Source organism: Sebastes fasciatus, chromosome 13 (assembly GCF_043250625.1).
Source record: "Sebastes fasciatus isolate fSebFas1 chromosome 13, fSebFas1.pri, whole genome shotgun sequence".
In the NCBI taxonomy this organism is placed as follows: Eukaryota; Metazoa; Chordata; class Actinopteri; order Perciformes; family Sebastidae; genus Sebastes; species Sebastes fasciatus.
The window spans coordinates 28997136-29018708 of NC_133807.1; the positions used below are offsets into that span (position 1 = coordinate 28997136).

The 21573-nt window shown below is 44.2% G+C and overlaps 1 protein-coding gene across 1 annotated transcript; it reads left to right on the forward strand.

The window, feature by feature from the left end:
• The first annotated feature begins 863 nt into the window (after window positions 1-863).
• gpr139 (G protein-coupled receptor 139) lies at window positions 864-19937 on the forward strand. Its single transcript, XM_074656696.1, has 3 exons — window positions 864-1414; window positions 13442-19228; window positions 19260-19937. The coding sequence occupies exons 1-2, from the start codon at window positions 1267-1269 to the stop codon at window positions 14440-14442; spliced, it is 1149 nt and encodes a 382-aa protein (XP_074512797.1). The 5' UTR covers window positions 864-1266; the 3' UTR covers window positions 14443-19228; window positions 19260-19937.
• Window positions 19938-21573: the final 1636 nt, after the last annotated feature.

Below are 21573 nucleotides of genomic sequence, written 5' to 3' on the forward strand. Positions count from 1 at the left end.
AAAAAGCAATTTTAAGACTTTACTTTGTGTCATTATTTTTTTTCATTCTGTAGACTATTGAGAGCAAATTAACAAACAGGTCCCACAACTCCTCTCCCGCATTGTATTCCCCAAACAGTCTCAGCCACATTGCCTTCATTAAATCAATGTACTGTTGCTGAAAATGTTTGGGGAATAAACAGTTCATTAATTTGATTTTTATGGACTTGCATCGGTTATGCTTACGTTCACAATGGTCTGCGCATTTCAGTGCAGTCATAGAATCAGAAATTGCATTTTTCAGACTTTAAGAAGGGACGTGTTGAGGAAAATGGACAGATTCATCTGTTGCAGCTCTGATAAACCTGGAGAGACTGGAGTGTTTCTTAAGAAGGAATACTTGTGTCTCTGCTCATTAGCACATCTTAGCTGGAGATTCAGACAGTTCACACTGCATGGCAAATTAGATTGAGCAGCCAGTACCAACCCCCACTCCCACACACACACGTATTTATACTGTATATGTAACGTTTACGATATGCAAATAGGATTGTGGGTACGTGTTTGGACTCTGCTTGTGCACTCATTTGTGTATGAATGGTCAAAAGCGACCTTCAAGTTACTGAATATGAAGCAATAAAGAGACGCATTGACAATATGAAGGGCAAACATACTCTATCCTTTTCGACTTAACCCTCCGTTTATCTTTTCTGTCACATCCTCATCAGTTTGTCTCTTTGTGTTCACTGCCCTGGAGGATCCCCCTCTTTCTCTCTCTGAGCATCCCTCAGCCTCCCACCTGCCGCCTCCGTCTCCCTCACTTTCTGCTCTCTAGCGTGCCCTTGCTCTCCATCTACCTTCCTCCCTCCTTCCTTCTTTGCCTCCCTCTCTCCTCCTCCTCCTCCTCCTCCTCCTCCTCCCGCCGCGCTCTCGACTCGCTCTCATTCCCCCTCGCTCACACACTCAGGCAGCATCCACCCCCCTCTCCACTTCTACCTTCATACTCACCTCTTCACGCCTCCCTCTCGCCGCCTTCCTCTCCATCACCTACTAACACATATCATCTCTGGCATTCCCCCGTCTGTTGTCCCTTCCACTCTCTCCTCCATTCGTCCCTCTTTCTCTCACACACACTCAACCTTGTTGCCTCACGCGTGCACACACTCATGCTGATTGGCACCCAAGGACAGAGCACCCTCTCTCCCGTACCGGCGACCAGGCGGTTTGCTCGCGTGGCCAGGCTTCTTGACACTGAGCACAGCTGAGGAAGAGGACGAAGAAGAGGCCATGGAGCACAGCCACATCTTTCCTGTTTTTCCCCCAAATGGCAGCAATTGGAGCCCGGGGCAGCATCCCTCTGAGTTTGCCCAGGGATGCCCTCTGGGACCACTGCCTGTCATCTACTACAGCGTCCTGCTCTGCCTCGGCCTGCCCGGTAAGAAGTGTGTGTGTGTGTGTGTGTGTGTGTGTGTGTGTCTCATCACATGCACGTCTCATTCTGTGTTAATTTACTCATCGCTGGGTTGCAGGAGTCTCGCTTTGCATCTTGATGTTGTTGTGCACTTATCTGCAGGTTTGAGTGAGTGTGTGTGTCGTGCACAGCTGCTCCAGAGTGTCACTCTTTGCACACACACACACACACACTGTTGATTTATCATCCTGACCTTGTGGCAATCACTTGTGCATGTACGTTGTATGCATTTGTCTGTTTGCAGTTTGTCTCTTTAGTTGGAAATATGCAAGCATTATTTAAACAAAAGAGGAACTAACTGTATGTGCAGATTAAATCCGACTATTAACCCTCGAAACGGCACCTTTTTTTTGTTAATCTGGAGTTGCCCTATAGCCGATGTGTGCACGACAGATTATGTGAGTAATGACTCTGGGTTGCCCTCTGGGACAAGTGTGCGTTATGTGGCTCCTCTTGATGACCTGAATTAATGACACCTCCTTGTTGCGTCTTTACCGTTGACTGATTAGTCCATTCACAGGCACTGTTGGACCCATTTACTGCCTCTCTCCCACTGCGTGATCTATGAGCGCTGACCTATAGTCTCACACAGAGAAGCAAAGTGGTGTGTGCACATGTGTGTGTGTATGTGTGAATGTGTGTGTGTGTATGTGTGAGAGAGAGAGAGGCAGACAGAGACAGAAAACATGGAGGTCAGATGAAAGAGAAAAAGTGTGGAGAGAGATTGGGGTTCAGATGTTGAAAGGCCTCTGGATGGTCAGATACACATCTACTCTGCTGCAGCCCATCACCAAAATGCTTCTGTGGTCACGTAACATAAAGGATAATTTGATGTTTTACAATTTGACCCAGATTTTGATGAATACAATCAGTGTCTTTTCTTGTCTTTATTTGTCCTCATACATAAGATTAACGTATCTTCTTAAGCTCTGCACTCCTTGATAAAGACTGGGAGTGAGATGTTATCAACAACCAAAGCTGTTCTGGTTCAAAACAAATCTGCAATGCAAAGTGAAAAGCTTTTGCACGCCAAGACTGCAGTTACTCCACAAGATTTGCAGCCTTGTAAAAAAAAAAAAAGCAAAAGTCCGTCTTTTCTGATCAAATCTCGCCTAATTATTTCTCCTGGATTTGGCAAATCGAGTCTTGCGCGAGCAATTCTCTCTGCTGTCGTTTAAAGTTTCTACCTGCCAGAGAAGTTTTATTCACGTCGTCTTTTACAAATGTGATTGAGGCTGTTTGTTTAATCACTGAGTAACAATAACCTGGGGAGTGTAATGCAATCTTACAGTGGTTGTCTGAATTAATGGCAGACTCGAGTGCGGCGGGCTGATACTTTGCAGCAGCAGAGTTCGACTTATTCAATCATTATGACGTTCCACTCAAGCTGAATCATGAATGTTTCATGAGCGCGGCATGTGTGAGTAGTAGCGGCGTGACCTACAGACCCACACGTATTTAACTCTCTCGATGGATTTGAGGCTGTTGCCTTGATTACCAGCCAGTGTTTCGGTACTTATAACAGCAACAGGGCTTCAGGGAGACGTCATCATGTCCGTAAATCTCTTGCAGACTTTGACCTTTAAGCTGCGGACGGTAGAAGGGTCACATGGAGAGCACGGATTTGAGGATAAAAAGCGAGATGGCGGAAGGTGATGAGAAAAAGGGATTACACAAGTCAAGTGGCGGGAGGTGATAACTGCGTGACCTAGGGAAATGATGAACCAAAAACCTCGGGATAAAACAAGACGGAGGAAGACAAGGACACCCAGAAGAAGGAGAGCGGAGTTAAGAGAAAGAGATTAATAACAGCAGAGCCAGTGAAGTAGCACCTCTGAGCCCTGAGTGGGGGAGCCACAGACGACGGAGCTGAGACGAATTGCCACATTTTTAATTAATCGCTAACTCACTCTCTCTCTCTCTGCTCACCACACCACACTGCTTGAGACAGAACAGGCGTGTGCTGGCATAGCAAACAGCACAATGAAGGAGTCGGTGCTTTGCCTCAGTCTTTGACATGCTGGGATCACACAAGTGAGGCCTGTTCTTTGTACGGTACAGTACGTCTCAAAACACTCGCAGCTAAGACACATGCAGTACAGTGTGTAGAAGCTGGGAGACATAACTGAATGTCCGAGCCAAGACAGCTGCTCTCAATGCTTTGTCGTTTCCGGTGAACATTTCTTTACACGATCAGTTCCTTATGATGGGGTTTATAGACTTTTTACCTGCACACATACATTTTAAATCACACCTGCTCCGGTGTTTACGACTCAAGGTCACTGTTGATGCCTGAATATCACCTAAAGAGGCCCAATGTGTTAATGTTAATAAGATGTCTCTGCAAGAGGCCACAAAGCCACTAAGTGGATTAAAGTTAATGATGTTTAATATGACCACAAAGATACACAAAATGACCACAAAGAGACACAAAACAAATACATAGACACAACACAACTACAAAGGGACACAAAATGACAACAAAGACACACAAAACAACTACAAAGAGATACATCCGACTACAAACAGACACAAATTGACAACAAGGTGACCACAAAGGGACACAAAACAACTACAAGGAGACACAAAATGACCACAGAGACACAAAACGACTACAAAGACACACAAAATGACTATAAAAACAAACAAAATGACTACAAAGACACACAAAACAAGTACAAAAAGACACAAAATGACTACAAACAGACCAAAATGACCACGAAGTCACCATAATGAGACACAACACGACTACAAAGAGACACAAAACCACATAGAGATGCGTAACAACTACAAAAAGACACAACAAAAAGAGGCTATACAACTATAAAGTCTGTGTGTTTTGCTCCTATTAGAGGTAGTGGGGCCTTTTGCATAATCTCTGCATAATGTCTCATAATCACCCCATGATACATGACAACCAGTGATTGTATGGCGCGGAGCTGTGTGCACATTGTGTGAGCAGAAATGTGTCCCTCCTCTACCTGTGCACACACACATATGCATGAACTCACATACTCCACAGTATGTTGGTGCGTTCCTTCCCTCCTTCCTTGAGGCCTCTCACAGTTTGTGTGGCTGTTTGACAGTCAGCGGCGTGACTGGCACATGTGGGGGATGAAAACCCTCCTCCCACTCCACCTCATCAACCCACCCGAAGGGGAAAAGGTCGGGGATGTTCATCGCTAACAACCCTCTGTTCCACGTCGCAGTGTCGACCAGGTGTCAGCCGCTACTTAATGAAGGGTAGGGCCCCAGCGATTCTCAGTTTGGACTATCGATCGGTCAATCCGCACCAGCAGACAGGGCACCCGTGGTGGAATGGGGACTTGCTAAAAGATACTATCGCTCTCAAAGTGGAGTCTGAGATTAGCTGGTGTAAACTGGACGAAGAGGAAAAGGCACGTGTTGAAGCAGCGGAGGGGAAAAAGATAGTGAATATTCAGTGAATCAAATGTAAGAGATTGTTGAGCTCTGGTTTGTCTCCAGTCGGAGAAAAGGAGAGGAAGGGAGGGAGAGACGTGGGGAGTGTTGTCAGCTTGTCATGGGGGAGACGAGCCAGAGAGGGCGAGGGAGGACAGAAGAGGCCAGAGAGGAGGGAGTGTGTTGTTTGAGGCAATAAATCAGTGATGTTGTTGATGCAGTGACAGAGCTGACTTTGTTTGACCAGCTGACAACAAAACGCTATCACTTCTGCTGAAAACCCCAAATCTGTGTGTCGTTTTTGGACATTTTTTTGGACAACAGTAATACATCAATCTGAGGGTAATTATAGTGCCACGATCTGGACGTCTTATTAATGTTTCATCCTCTCTCCTCTGCATTTAATTCTCTCCTCTACCCTCTATCTCACTCCAACTCACTTTCACCTTGTTTTTCCGAAACCTCGTAAAAAAGAACATTTGGAGACGATCCAAAAGCACATTATAATTGTTAGTATTGTTTATGAACCCTTTAAACTCAGTCTGCAGTGTCTCATCACCGGGTTAGCCTCGATGTGAGGACAGTCATCCCCAACAAACTTTGACTCACTGTGGCCTGTCTGTAAAAACGAATGGCTGTAAGAGGTGAGCAGCGGCAGAGCACTGCAGCAGCATCAATATCATTAGCAGCAACTGAGGCCTCTCTCTCTCTCTCTCTCTCTCTCTCTCTTAATATTCCCATTTTCTTTATTGCATCTTTCTTTTTCTTATGAGCTTCCTCTACCCTTCCTCATTAACTCTCAGATCACACACATGCTCACAATAAAATGTGTTTGATATTATCACATTTTCACGGCATTACAAGCCAGCTTTTCCATGCAAATTAATAGACAGATTTCACATCTTCAATATATGTTGTTTTTCTTTTGTGGCTTTGCAGCAGGGATGTGGTCCTGGTTTTCGTTCGGGGGAATTAAGGAATCGCCCTGCTTTATCTCCGGTCTGACACTTTGAGAAGACAAAAGGGAAATGGTTGTCATCAGGAACAAAGTGCTTATGACCTTTGAAGCAAGCTTTGATATTCAGCCCCCTCCTCTCTGTCTCTCGCCTCCCTTCCTTTCCTCCCACCGCCTCACCGCTCTCCTCTACACCTCTCTCTCTCTCTCTGTCTCATTCTGTCTTTCCATCTCCTCCATTCCCGCTCTCTTGTTTAACTCTCTGTGACCTTCCTCAGACCACACTTTACCTCACCTTCCATCTAGTTCCCCATCCCTCTTTTCTCCACTCTTCTTATTAGCCTCCGGATAAGTCGTCAAAGCCTCCAAATGACAAAAAAAAACAACTTTAATAGCAATAGCTCACTTTCATTCTCTTTTCTTGAGGTATAATTTCCGTTTTATAATGTTCTGTGTGTGATACGAGGCCCATGAGAAATCGTAACGACAAGTGTGCAGCATGTTTGCCATCGGTACCGAGGGGTTAAGATGCGCAGTTTCGTTTGTCGACAGCCCGCCTGAACACGTCCCTTTAGTGATGGGATGAGTCAGCCTCGTTACACACCTCGGGGAGCACGCTGTGCCTTCTCTTTTCCCGCTAAACAACGTCAATGGCCCTGTCCCTCGTCATATTAGGGGAGCAGCAGGGGGAGTGCAGACACAAAAGCACTCCCACGCAAACAGACAGAAAGGGTCACCCGTGCAACACACACACACAAGCAAATAGTAGACAGACGGACAAACACACAGCAGCCCATTATCTTGTCCTACAGGTCATTCTAATCCCCTCTCAGCTGGAGACACTTATAAGAGAAAAGATGGGGACACTTTGCATGTGCCTCCACCTGAATGTCCAGGCACATGTCTCTCTGGTGGATGCCTCTGTGTATGTGTTGTCCTCATGTCTCTGCTCTGTGTGCAGCTCTCCGACCCGTCTGTCCCCCCCCCCCCCCCCCTCCCTCCCCGGCCCCCGAGACAACGCAAAGAGCAGGAGTCAATTGAAATGAATGGGCAACCCAGTGCAAGCTGGCTAGAGCTAAATGGAAATGTCAGGCTCGCTACGGATCCCTTTTGTTTGTCTGCAGAAGGCCGCGTCTCACCGGGGGAGCCCGAACAGAATAATACCCGGTGACAGTCAACGCCTCACTGTTTCCATTTCATGTTGCCCCTCTCTGTTCAGCAGTATGTGGACGGAGAAGGTGGGAGAATTGACAGGCAGAGGTACAATAGAGGAAGCAAGGCGATGGATTAAAGGGGACATACATTTTGCAGGGTTGGTAATGGACCTCCAGCAGGAAGTTTATGAGCTTATAGCAGCAAACTTTTCCTGGTACAAAAACACACAAACACAGATAAGATCTCTTGGATAAACCAGATGAGAGTCTGCAGGTGTGTGTACAGTACACACAGACAGATGTGGCTATATGGGAAACGATGTGTACAAAGAGTCAGGGTGACCGGACGGAGACAAAAGAGATTGTTGAAACAAGCCGTAAAAAGAAACATAAAATCAAGTAGCTCAACAGATGAGCAGCAGATTAGTTTTTAGACTTTCATTTCTTCTACAATGACCTCTAAGGAGGTTTATGGACATAACAGACATAACAAAAACAGAAGAAAAAGAAGTGCTACAACTAACAATGATTGCATCATTGATTACTCTGCCAATAATTTTCTCGATGATAGTTTTTCTCAGAAAAAATAGTTTCACTTCCGATTTAGCATTGCACTCCTAAAACACACGGTCAGACTCACGATGGACACTTTTCTATTCCACGCATTGTTCATCCTTGTCAAAACCTGGTGCCTACATTACCCATAATGCAACAATTTTACTGCATTCCATTTACCTCAACAATCAGAGGTCGGAGCTGGTAATGACGTCACGCCCGAGTTGACCGTGTTCCAGTACAACAAGTTAGAAAACTTACTGGGGTTTGCTCCAGCCAGGTTAGCCGTTGTTAGCAATACCAGTTGATAACAACGCATTACAACTGTATTTTGGGCATATTAACACCTTAGCAACATGTCCACAGATAGAAGTTGGACAGTACCGTGTGTACGACAGATTTAATGAGACACAAATAAGACGGAAGTGCTAATAAACAGTAGTTACTGCAGCTTTTTTACTGTTGATGTGCGGAGCAACCATGTTGGATTTTGAGGTCAGGGTTAGTGAGAGTCGGAAATTCGACTTCAGGGGGCGTAGGCTACCAGTTCAAATTTCTGACTGGGAACTCGGAAATTCAGACTTTCCAGTCCAAACGGAATGCAGCATTTGGTCAGAGATTCGGCAAAGAACGTATATTGCCAAGAAGTGAAAGTCAATTGCAACATCAGCGCCAAGCAGCAAAGCTGCGCTTCTGCAAGTTAGTAAAATGTCCACCTACAAAGTGCCATACAAAAGTCATATTCCACTTAAAAATGGCCTGTGTTGAACAATAAAGTATTATAAACATAATAAGCGTTTTCAGTCCAAAATGGCGACATCGACTGTTGTCAAAACAACACCAGAGTTTCGTCTCTTTGCTTCTATACTCTTTGGATTCAGGCTCGTAATGCTTGTAGCGGATAATGTAGTCTTGAGTCGCTAGCCTCGATCAGAGATGAGGAGTGGACTACAGAGGTCTCACTTCTTTCTGACTCCACACCCCCAGATTTTTTTTGCATTTTCAAACTTGTAGTCTTCAGCCCCGACCAACACTGACTCAAGTCACTTCAGATCATTTATCAGACTTCGTGCAGCTCCTTGAGACACAAAAGGCTTTTTTAACATTTGTAGTAGTACTCCCCAAAGACCTGTAAACAGACTTTAATGGGTAAAATCGGTGGAGTTTCCCTTTATTAGAAGATTAGTAAAACCATTAGACAATGATACTCGTCATCTTGATCTTGAAACATAATGTACACGGTGTTGGAACATGCTGACATTAATATCTCTTCTGTTCTGTGCACAGGGCTGAGCTAAAAAAGATATATTTCAAACACAAAATAAGTCTTAAAAAACCCTGCAGTTATTACACCTAATGCTTATTATGGAGATCCATATCCTTGAGCCCAAGGTTAACCTAAAAATGTAATGTATTCTGGATTCATTTGTTACGCCCGCGGACCAAACTGACCACCAGAAAAGAAGAAGAAACAGACAGAAAGTACAAGACCAGAAGCTGAAAACAGAGAATCAATAACACAGTCGACCAAGATTCGACATGAAAGCAATCTAACTTGCCCGTGCAGAGGGTGACTGTGATGGTGGAGGGGGTGTGGTGCAATCCAGCACCCTGACATGTGCACATATATTGGCTTGTCGAGTCTTGTAAACTGCTTTGACATCTCATTTATGTTTATTGATAGATTCTACGTTAACGTATTGGCGCATCCCTAATGATCTGTGTGTTTGCGTGTGTGTGCATACATGTGTTAATGTGAGTGTGTGTCTTCTGCTGCACATCCTCCGGTCTGGCAAGGACATCTTTAGTCATTATCTGGAGCCGGCTTTGTAATTTGTAATCAGCTGATAGTGGCTGAGGCTGTGAAGTGTGATGTACCAGACTTCTAGCTGCCATATTTAATCCAATCCCAGATCTATTACTGCAGAAGGGGGGACAGAACCACAGAACACACACACACACAGACGCTGTATGGACAGTGACAGCTGCTAAGTGCATTGATGTCTCAGTGATGCTGCGATGCTGCAATGCAAATCAATGTCTGACTGAGGCATCTTCGTCTGAGGAAGCAGATCGGGCATGTCTTCACGCTGCACCAGCAAGTTTCCCTGAACGGGGTTGGTTAGCAACAGTAAAGGACGGATACATTACTGTGTGTTATGTTAGTTTATAGAACTAGCACAGCATGAAATAGAAAAAGTATAGATTTTCGCCTCTGAATTTTACACTTCATGTCACTCATGCATTGAATGTTCTTAATATGCAATGTGCTAACACACTATTGTGTCCTTGAAGAAAAATAAATACCATATGAGAGGCTTTTCCAGGATTAATATCATACTCTTACAAAAAAAAAAAAAAAAACTGAAAAAACAATTCACATTTATTTCCAAAATGTCAATACCAGCTTTTAAGGAAATAAGAAAAATGATCTTGCACATTGAAGTTCATTCAAAATAATCTTAATTTAAAGCTGAAGTAGGCGAGATTGGAGCAAATATGATTTAAAAACATTACTTTTATAAAACGGTCGCTATATTGTGACAGTAGTACATGAAACAGGTAACCTGAAAAAAATCATGTGTCTCTGTGTCCTCCGGTGCTCCTAACGGCATCTGCAAGATTTCACAGACCGGAGGAAAACAAGCAGTCAGAGCTGATCTGAGGTCTGCTGTCCAGCTGCCGTCTATGAGAGCCGGCTGTCAATCACTATCGAACCCCGACCAAACGGTCAAACTAGGCAGCGCTGATCAAATATGAATCTATATTATGTTACGTTAATGACTATTACTCTCCTCAAATGTTTTCAGAATCAACTTGTACTAATGAGAAAGTTAGTGACGCCGCCACCATTGTGAAATCTGGTGAAGGAACGCCAAGTACCGGTCACATAACCGGATCACAGCCAATAGGAACGCTCTCTCAATGAAATGACCTGTGATTGGTCAAAGTCTCCTGTCATGGGCTAGATTTTCTAAAGCCTGAAAACAGAGCCATGAGGAGGTGCAGAAGTCTAGTTTTCACTTGAACACTTGAATTACAATATGCTGAAAGGTTATTATGGATTTTTTGCCCACTGATGCCAAAAATATTCTGCCAAATTGAATTGAATTTATTGAAAGGATAGGATAGCCCCCTTGAGATGTAGCATCTAATTTTCGAGGGGGTCCAAATGCCACTTTAAGGTCCATTAAAAGGTACCATGTGCCGTTTTTGGCCCCTAATAGAGCTATGCATAATTATGCTTTTAAGTGTGAATCCTCAGTATGTCCTGCATGCTGATGATGTGGGAAATAGTCCTGCTGATTGTCTCATGCTATTCAACTAGTCAAAAGTTGCATGTAAACATGTTCTAGTAGAAATCCAAAATACAAGTCTGCACCTGAAAATGAGCATAATAGGTCCTCATCAAATCATTATAAATTATCAAATTATCTAAAAAGATAAAGTTCCTTTACACGGGAGAACATGTTTTTTTGTTTAGTACTTCAATACTTTTAATATTCAGGAGTTCTCTGTACCGATAATGACAACGATTCCTTTAACTGAACTTATTCTTTTTACATCCAAACAACAAGTGAAAGCAAAGCCGGTATCTTGTTTACTGTCTCCTCCAGGTTTGAGCAAGCTCACAACCTGTAAACTCAACGCTCAGATGATGGGAATCACCTGGGAATAATAAGCACACATGGTGACAGGAGGGAAGCAGGGAACAGAGCAGGACAACAAAGGAAGAAGACGTGTAATGAGCCTGTTCAGTACAATCACCAAACTGCAGTTCCACGTGAGAGAGAGAAAGCTGTGCTCCTCCTGTCTGATGCAGGCGCACAGAGGTCAAGCTTTTGGTAGAAGCAGCGGTGGAATAAATCACATCCAGGCCTTTGCGTCCACGTTCTTTTTAGCGAAAAATGAAAGAGAAGTGGTCTCCCCCTTCCTGGGCTATTCAGCTGTCCTGTTTGTGAAAGAAAGCGATAGAGTTGGAATAAATAAACCAGAGTGGTGAGGGAACCATTTAATAAGGCAACATGGAAGAGAAGGTGTGACGGTATCTGTCGTGGATGCGGAGTAAAGATTGAGAAAGAGAAGCAGACGGGGAGAGATGGGGCGTCCTTGTGCTTTGTTTTAGGAGCTAAACTGCCGGCGGCAGAGAGAGGCAGGCAGTAGTGAACTCAGCAGATTGCCTCGGCTGTGATGCTGCACGTCGCTCTCCTGTTTTTGTTGTGGCTTTACTCTTTATTAGAGATAACTATTTGGCCAAAGGCAGAGGCAGATGCTGCTGGAATTACACAGCAGGTGTAGATAAAGAGGAAAAGGGAAGGTAGCAATAAACAGAGGAAGGATTACACAGTAGGAGAGCTGGTTAAACGTGGTACATACTGACTGGGGACGATAACAGATGTGAGGATTTTGTTTGCATATAGCAGGCTGAAACTGAAAGGAAATGTGCACTTGGTGCTGTTAGTGGTACTGTGTTTGTGTTAGTGCAGGTAAGGCCTTTATACATTGGGGTGTTATTAATTAACACATCAATATATGTTTTTGAACTGTTGTTTTTGTCATGAGTACTTTCACACAGAGTGAGAATATTTTAGGAAAAAGGTTGATTTTTCTGAGCTTTTTGCGCCGCGAATAAAGGCACCAATCACGTTGTGCGGAACGGACATAATCAATACGTACACTATAGAGTACAACAACTCCGTAGTCCGAACATAGACGGCAAACTTTATTATTCACAAAGGCAGAGCATACCAGATCCACTCCTTCAGTTCTTACCTTTCACAATAAAAGCCCTAGAAATACACACTGCGTAACTTTTTACCAGAGGCCAATTCAATCAGAGCATTTCGCTAAAAGGAAACTAAAATAGCTTACAGTAGTTTAGGCTATATAACAATTTACCTCAGACAGACTACTAGACGCTGCTCTAGATCAATGGGATCCCCGTTTTGGCCTCTGCCTGCGCAAATCTATTCGAACCTTTTAGTGAAAAACTGCTGCAACTGTCACAAATTCACATCACTGTTGGCTGATTTCTTTAACGCATTAACACAACTTGTGATTTTTAGTTGTAGCGGGCTCAGTTTTAAAGCTAGAAACTAAAACCAACCATGTCGTACTAGCTTGTTGCAAAGGAGGCCAAATAACGCTCCAAACTTACGCACAATTTTGACGAGGAAAAACAGGCATGTCCATTTTCAAAAGGGGTCCGTTGACCTCTGACCTCAAGATATGTGAATGTAAATGGGTTCTATGGGTACCCACGAGTCTCCCCTTTACAGACATGCCCACTTTATGATCATCACAAGCAGTTTTTGGGGAAAGTCATAGTCAAGTCAGCACACTGACACACTGACAGCTGTTGTTGCCTGTTGGGCTGCAGTTTGCCATGTTATGATTTGAGCATATATGTTATGCTGAATGCAGAACCTGTGAGGGTTTCTGGACAATATCTGTCATTGTTTTGTGTTGTTAATTGATTTCCAATAATAAATATATACATACATTTGCATAAAGCAGCATATTTGTCCACTCCCATGTTGATAAGAGTATTAAATACTTGACAAATCTGCTTTTAAGGTACATTTTGGACAGATAAAACATGTGCGATTAATTTTAACTATGGACAATCATGCGATTAATCATGATGAAATATTTGAATGGATTTACAGCCCTATAGGTTTTACACTTGTGTGTTAGCTGCACCCACAGTATATGTCCGCTGCATCTCTATTACTGTCATGTTTGTTGTTGCCTCTTTTCAATTATTTGCCCACTAACACTCAATTTTTCTGTTTCCTTCCCTTCCCTAACCCATTCCTTTTCCAATCTCAACATACTTTTTCCCTTTCCAATCATTTCCCCTATGTCCTCCACCTATCTACTTCCAATCACCCTTCGTCCTCCTAGCTAACATCCTGACGGTGGTCATCCTGTCCCAGCTGGTGCTGCGTCGTCAGAAGTCCTCCTACAACTATCTCCTGGCTCTGGCCGCCGCCGACATCATGGTCCTGCTCCTCATTGTTTTTGTCGACTTCATATTGGAGGATTTCATCCTGGCCACGCCGCTGCCTCCGTCACTAAACAATGCAGTGCAGGTTCTGGAGTTCTCCTCCATCCACACCTCCATCTGGATCACCGTGCCACTCACCGTTGACCGTTACATCGCCGTGTGCCACCCGCTTCGCTACCATACAGTCTCCTACCCTGCCCGCACACGGAGGGTGATATTTGCGGTGTATATCGGGTGCTTGCTCTCTGCGGCTCCTTATTACTGGTGGCCTGAGCTGTGGCACAGCCTGCCTGGGGTGGGCACTGGTGGCGAAGGAGGAGGAGGAGGAGGAGGAGGGGAGGGCAATAGGAGGACCGTGGCCCAGCACGTCCTGGTGTGGGCCCACTGCGCCACCGTCTACCTCCTCCCCTGCACCGTCTTCTTCTCCCTCAACACCGTCATCGTCCGCAAGCTGCGCAGACGCCGCAGCTGTTTCCGTCTGCGCGGCTACTCCACCGGCAAGACCACCGCCATTCTCCTCGCCATCACCTCCATTTTCGCCGTTTTGTGGGCGCCGCGCACCCTCATGATCCTCTACCACTTCTACTCCCCTCCTCCGGTCTCACAAGGCGCCGGCCGACTGCTCCACATGCTCACCGATCTGGCCAACATGCTGGCGTTGCTCAACACGGGGGTCAACTTCTTCCTCTACTGCTTCATCAGCAAGCGTTTCCGGGGCATGGCAGCCAACGTGCTGCGAGCCCTCGTCCACTGCCGGAAGCAGCCGCCGCCGTTCTACGCCAGCCACAACTTTTCCATCACGAGCAGCCCCTGGATCTCACCAGCCAACTCCCACTGCATCAAGATGTTGGTGTACCAGTATGACAAAAACGGGAAGCCCATTTGTATTTCCTCTTGAGCTCTCAGCCACCAGCAGCCGCCCTCCCACCCTCATGTGGTTGGGGAACGTATTCAGGCATTGTCTCCTTGGTGACCAGCTTTGCCCGCATGGGACTCTTTGAGGCTTGAAAATGTCAACACGCCTGGAGAGCACATAGGTGTCAGTTTAGCTAGCTTTGAGCGATAACAAAGTAGTTGGCTAGCAAAGTGGAAAAGCAAACAGCAGATGCCTGCTTGACAGAAAATGGCCTCATATGTTCAATAAAGCATTCACAAAGCAGCGACCAGCATCAACTAGATGTTGTTTCCACCATGCAAAAAAAAATAAATACTGTAAGTGACTCACAGACTGATAAAAGGATATCACCACCATCTATCAATGACTTTTACGAGCCACAGCGCTAAAGAAGAAACTGGCAACTGAATGAATCATTGGTGAAGCTTCAAACGCCTGACATTGATTTCTTTATGGTTGCGCACTGCCGCCAACGGTGAGGAGCTTTGAACAGCTGCGTCTTTGTCCGTTGGGAGCCGTTTCGAGAGAGCAGAGATATCCAGTCAGAGTCTGGGCACCGAACATCTCACCTCGAGGGGTGATTCACTCAGGCTGAGCCACCGACGGGTTCTGGCTGTCTCTCAAGCAGTGTTAAAGCAGCGCTGTCATTTCCACTTTAATATGCAGAGGACTCTCAAAGGCATGTTAATTTGGGCTTTTATTAAAATGAACAGCCATCCCTGACTTTTCCTCGTGCGTGTGTGTCAAGTTCATCCCAGCAGCGCAGGTCAACTACAAGTCGGCGCTCGCTATGGAAGTTAGCCCACAGGTCGTCGTAGGATGAGTAGACTCTCTGCTTATTGTTGGTGAAATATTTATTAATGGTAGACTTGACTGTTATTGTAGCTTCACAAAAATACAAAAAATATGGGCTCGGCTCCAAGGTGTCATTAATCTAGTAATCCAATATTAGGAAGAGGAAATTTCTGCTATTAGTAGATAGTCCTCTATTAACTATTAATGGTCCTTGATGACTTACTGTTATAGCCATTATCTGGATGAATATAATGAATGTAACATCTCTTTAACCCTTTAGCTTTCTGAGAGACTGAGAGAGGAAAAAGAGAGAGATAGAGAGGACAGGAAAGTCTGCACCTCCTTTCCATTTCGGTTTGTTTTCCCTCGTCCAAGGTTTTAGGGTCCCATGATGCCGCAGTGAATTTGGTCTCAGGGCCACAGTGACACATTTCAGCTCTGCTCATTCTGCTGCTAGCTGATGGCAATCCAGTAACATTTCACACCGAAACACAGTCACGTACATCAACTCTGTCTCAGTGCTGCCCGAGTCCTGCCCGGTAACAAACCATAAATGTTAACACACACACACACACACACACACACACACACACACTCTACGCTCTGTATCGCCCACAGAAAGAGCTCGCTGAGATCAATGCACATCCATTCTGCAGACACCTTGCGGCATTAACAGTGTTCATCTATCTAGCGAGAATGGAGCCGCGCCGAAGGGCAGATTTCTGCTAATACCTGCCTGGAGATATCAGACACATCAGGCCTTGTTTTTAATGGACGAGGCTTTAAATCTGATGAATGTTAGGCGCGTCTGTCATAGCTGGTGTCATGCCCTCCAAACTCTTGTTCGACACTCGAGCATCTGAGACACTGCAGGGGTGTCGTTGCTCTTTCTCTCACCATAGCAACTGTTTAAACAAAAAATTGCCTGAAAGTCAAGGCAATGGGTTCATAGTGTTGGCCATTTTTCAAGTCAGTTATAATAACATTTAACTGAGATATATGGGACCATGGGGACGCCGCGAGACACGTCCTTTAGAGCGAGGAGTACGAGTGATCAGCCTGTTTTAAACAGCTTACCAGTTTATTGATATTATCAAACCAGTTTTTTAGATATAGTAGATGATTCTTACAGGCATTTTGCACATTTATCTTCTGGTTTTATAATTGCATTAAATTGGGATTTATCACGACAGTAACTTATTATTTTTTTATTTATGATTATTTATCTTCACCAGGACTGTGTGCTTGCATAGCCAGGTTCAATTGCTTTGCGTTTCTGCATTTGTTTTTCTGCTGCCAACTGGACTGGCCTCATTTAAATGAATGAGGTGGCTGCGTTATTTCACGCAGAGCCTAATGCAGCCATATCCTACTTAGTGCTTCATGTCTGCCAGAGTTTGCTTTCAAGGTAATTAAAGATTTAACAGATTTTTTTTAAGTCAAAAACATGAAAATCTTTCACATCTCTACCTTCCATCCTATTTGAACATGGCAATAGCGTTATGGTCATATGGTTTTAGACCATACACTTCTATATACAGATGGACTTCCTCCCACTGTACAAAAGTGAAGCCAAAATAGCCCGGATACGAGAGCTGCCATCTTGAGATTTGACATCATTTGGAGCCAGAGTATGCGCAGTAGTGATCGGGGGGGCTGGAGCCGCGGTATCGAGGTCCACCTAGCTGCTACGTAAGCACCACGTTGTCTTTCTGTTTGGCTAGAAAGACAACAACTAACCAAAATATCGCTATAACTACATTCATGATCAAACTGACTTGTGACTTATATGGAAAGTTAAAGTTACATCTCCTCTCTCGTACAATTCCCAGGCATCCAGCTGGACGACTACTTCACTCAGAGCAGCTGTCAATCAGAGTTGTCAATCATGACGTCACGCCACCTTTTTCATAGCATCAGATATCTTATTAAGATGAAACTTATCAGAAAAATGAACACTTGAACACACAACAGTGTGATAAGAACTACCTAAAAGGACAGAAACCATCTTTGGGAAAAATGTATTTGACGTGTACTTTGACTTTTTAGTTTTGCCCATCCGCTAACATGAAGGGGGCGAGATTTATGAGCTACACTGCAGCCAGCCACCAGGGGGCGATTCAGATGTTTTGGCTTCACTTTTGGGGAGCTGTCATGTCGTCCAATCTTTATACACAGTCTATGGTTTAGAACAATCCAATTATTGAACTGTTACAGAGGCAAGGAGTGTCTCATGATGAATGTAGCTGAATATTTTTCCATTAAAAGGAAAAGTAATTAGTAAAGAGAAGGACAATGTGCCTTTTACTGCAAGTGTGCCATAATGAAAATGCTTTACAAAAACAGTCGGGGAAAGAGAAAGAGAACAAGCAATGAAATTAGAAAAGCACATAAATGATGGATTTATCTAATATATATCTAAGAGCTTATAAAATAACACTATGAACCTGTTGGTGCATGCACCTCACAATTAGGTAAAGTTTTGGCTAAATCCCCGCTCTCATCACTAACTCATAAAATAGGAATTAAAGCCCAAACTACAAAGAACCAGGTTGTTACTTTGCAGTCAGAGCTACATTAAAGAGGACCTATTATGTTTATTTTCAGGTGCATACTTGTATTTGGGGTTTCTACTAGAACATGTTTACATGCTTTAATGTTCAAAAAACACTTATTTTCTCATACCGGCTGTGCTGCAGGACCTCTTTTCACCCTCTGCCCAGTCTGCTCTGATTGGTCAACCGAGCCAAACTCTTCGGACTCTGCTCCAGCTCCGCTCTAATTAGCTTTGTTTGAGTGCGTGCCAAACTAGCCACTAGGCAGGTATTAAGCAAATGTGTTACTTGGTGACATCACCACGTTATGGAAAAAAAGGCGAGACTTTAAGCAAGGCTTTTCAGGCAGTTCAGGAGCAGTGTTTCTGTGGGGGAGAGTAACTCCCTTTGGCGTGGACTTCGTAACTTTGCAGACCTTTTACATGCACAAAAAAATCTATATAACACACTAAAGGAAAGGGAAAAAGCACAAAAGCATAATAGGTCCCCTTTAAAACCAAGTGCTTTAACGATTCCAGCTTTCCAATTTCTTTTCCCATCAAAGATTACTTTAACTGGAGTAAACCCATTTCTCCAACTTCCAAACTCCCTCCTTTTCAGTTCAGTTGTGCACTCAGACCATAAGCTGGCTCCTCCACTCTCAATTCCCATTTCTCTGTTCCTCACAAATTGATTTTCTTCAAAATTGCGTGTGAATGAAGGGGCACCGATCGCCACTCGCTACTCGCCCCCTTCGCTCTGCACTCCTCCCACTCCTCCCTCTTTCCTCCCACTTTATGTCAAATGCACCCGCTCAATGTTAATTTCACAAGTGTCCTTTTTCCTCGTTAACTGATTACCATGAAGTCTTTTTGTGCCACATGTGCATGCCGAGCATGTCGCTCAATCATTTCTCATCAGAAAATGGATCCATGCGGATAGGGACCTTGAGGTGAAGCTGGCGGATGTCGAGCATTATTTAATGTAAATGAACGCCCGAAGGGGTCGATAACCGGTAATCACTCAGCGAGCTCCTTGATTCAAAATCCATCACTCATCCCCAGCGGGACGCTGCATTTCATTTAGTGTAAAGGAACTCAAATATGTGCTTTAATCATCAATCAATACTGCCTAATGATCCAATCTGGGATCATTAAGAAAGTAAGACCACAAAAAATGATTTGGGGCTTCAGCCTGAGGAGCTCATGCCAGATCAATGTTGCCATGACATTCATTTCACGTGTTAACCCCGTCCAGTGTTTCAGGCGATGTTAATGTGACATTTGCGGGAGAACCGGCGCCTCGGTCCCCGCGCAGCCTCCTGGGAAGGAGGCAGGCATGCTGGGAAACCAAATGGATGAGTGGGGGGTGTTGAAAGAGTGTCACATGCAGGTGTCTCTTCGTCTCCCACGTGAGGCACTCGGGAGCAGGTGGGAGGGTGTGTGTGTGTGTGTGTGTGTGTGTGTGTGTGTGTGTGTGTGTGTGTGTGAGAGGGAGGGGAGTAAAGCCAAGAAATCCTCCCTATTATGATAATATCTATATTTTCTTCAGCCAGATATTAAAAAGATAACCAAACATAAATCAATCAGAGGGTGAAATTGTATTTTCTCTCTCACGCCTCCCCTGTTTCCTCTCCGTCTCTCTCTACCTGCTTAGCTCTACAGTGCGTGTGTGAGTGTGATTTTGCGAATGTGTGTGTACATAATGTCCGTCTTAGACAGGAAGAAGCTTTAAAAAGTGTTTGTGCCATAGGACCTTTAACGTATGAAATCAAACATGTATTTATACTCAATCATGATGAATATAATTACATACAGCACAGTATTATAACGATATATCCATGAATGTACAACTGACGCTTTTGGCATTTTTGTTGGTATTTTTCTGATATAGTGATTTTCTACACAATGACCTTTTTTGAGTATATTATACCTTTCTCCATGGCAGTGTTTCAGAACTGTGTTTTTCTCGATTGTACTGGAGTAATTATAGGCTTGCATACTTCTGTTTGTTTTCCTCCTAATGAATGTATTGACTGTATAAAGAGTATGTATTACTGTGCTGTGAGAAAGTATGCAGAAAAGTATTGGCTAATATCAATATTTTTTGATTAAAGAAATAAAGAACAGTATCTCTAAGGACTGAGATATAGTGCTGCTGATGATCGGTGTCTTTTTTCTGCATGTGAGATCACACTCTGAACTCAAAGTTAACACCTACCCATCACAAATTGATGGGATGAAAGGGATAGTTTGGGTGTTTTGAAGTGGGGTTGTATGAGGTACTTATCCATAGTCAGTGTATTACCTACAATAGATGACAGTCGGCACGCCCCCAGCTTGGAGAAGCAGACAGGAGTTACCACACAGAAGCAAAGCAATGTACTGCTGTGGATGGGCCGGCTGAAAAACTTATTTTAGCCACCTAAAAGAATCAATATCAGTTGAAGTGTACGCTATATTTTGAGTATCACCACTTTACCTTGCTGTGAGACAGCTCTACAGTCTATGTTTCCGACGGGGAACTGAAGCCGTTATCTATGCTCTTGCCAAAGCAACCAGACTCCATTGAAAAAAACAGTAATTTTACCTCGCAGAACACAGGGGTTGCTGGTCTACCGCTGCCTCGATCGGTTAGTTTGTTTGTGTTATTGTGTGACTTTGGTTAGTTCGAATTCACAAAAGTCACACAATAGCACAAACAAACTAACTGATTGAGCCGGCGGTAGACCAGCAACCCCTTTGTTCTGCGAGGTAAAATTACAGGTTTTTCCAATGGAGTCTGGTGGCTGTGGCGAGAGCATAGATAGATACAACAGCTTCAGTTCCACGTTGGAAAGGGCTGTCTGACGGCAAGGTAAACCGGAAAAAATATTCTAAATATAGCATACACTTAAACGGATATTGATTTTTTTAAGTTGGGCCTTTCTTTAAGGTGGCTAAAATCTGTTTTACTGCTGTCTTCTTCCACAACAGTAGATGCTTGCTTCACAAGTGGTCACTCAAGATGCATGTGCCAGGTGTGAACAGACATACTCAGAGGTGTCCACTTGTGATCGGATCGCGGAGGACGCATGTTAATGCCAGGTCTGAACGGGGCCGCAGTGACCACAGCTGAACTAAATATTCATATGACCTCACATCTTAGACAGAGTTTCTCTCTTCCTTGTTGACATTTCAAAAACTGACCCAAATCCAACTGTTTGCACAGCATTAAAATGATGTGAGCTACACGCCAGGGTATTTGCCACCATCTGTGAGTTTTCCAGCAGAAGATGAGTGTCGATAGATGATCACTGAGAATCAACATGTGCACCGTGACCTGACTTTTAAGCATCCTAAACACACTGCAGAGCCCTCACAGCAGCGCTGGCTATGTCCATCAGTTCGCTGCTGTGTGGTCACAGCGTGTGTGATACCAGTTTTGTAATAATTCACTGTGCAAAGCAGTGATAAACAGGGATTTGTTGATGCACAGCACTAGCAGCTCAACTGTAACAATCCAGGTGATAATCACAAGCTCAGAGAGATTCAGCCGTATGTGTGTGTGTCACTAATTAAAGACTCGACAGCAGCGTTGACTCAGCCGACAGTTTGTCCCTGTCAAGATAAGTGAGAAGCGTACATGAGAACGCACACACAAAGATTTTATCCGCCTATAATCACCTCTGGTTGAAGTTAAAGCAACACCAGTGTGTCAGCTTTCAAACTCCCCCTGGTTACATCAACAGGCGCAGCCAGCCAATCACTGTCTTGCTCACGTTCACAGTCTACCAACCAGTTGTCAAGACGCAGCAGAGCTCACG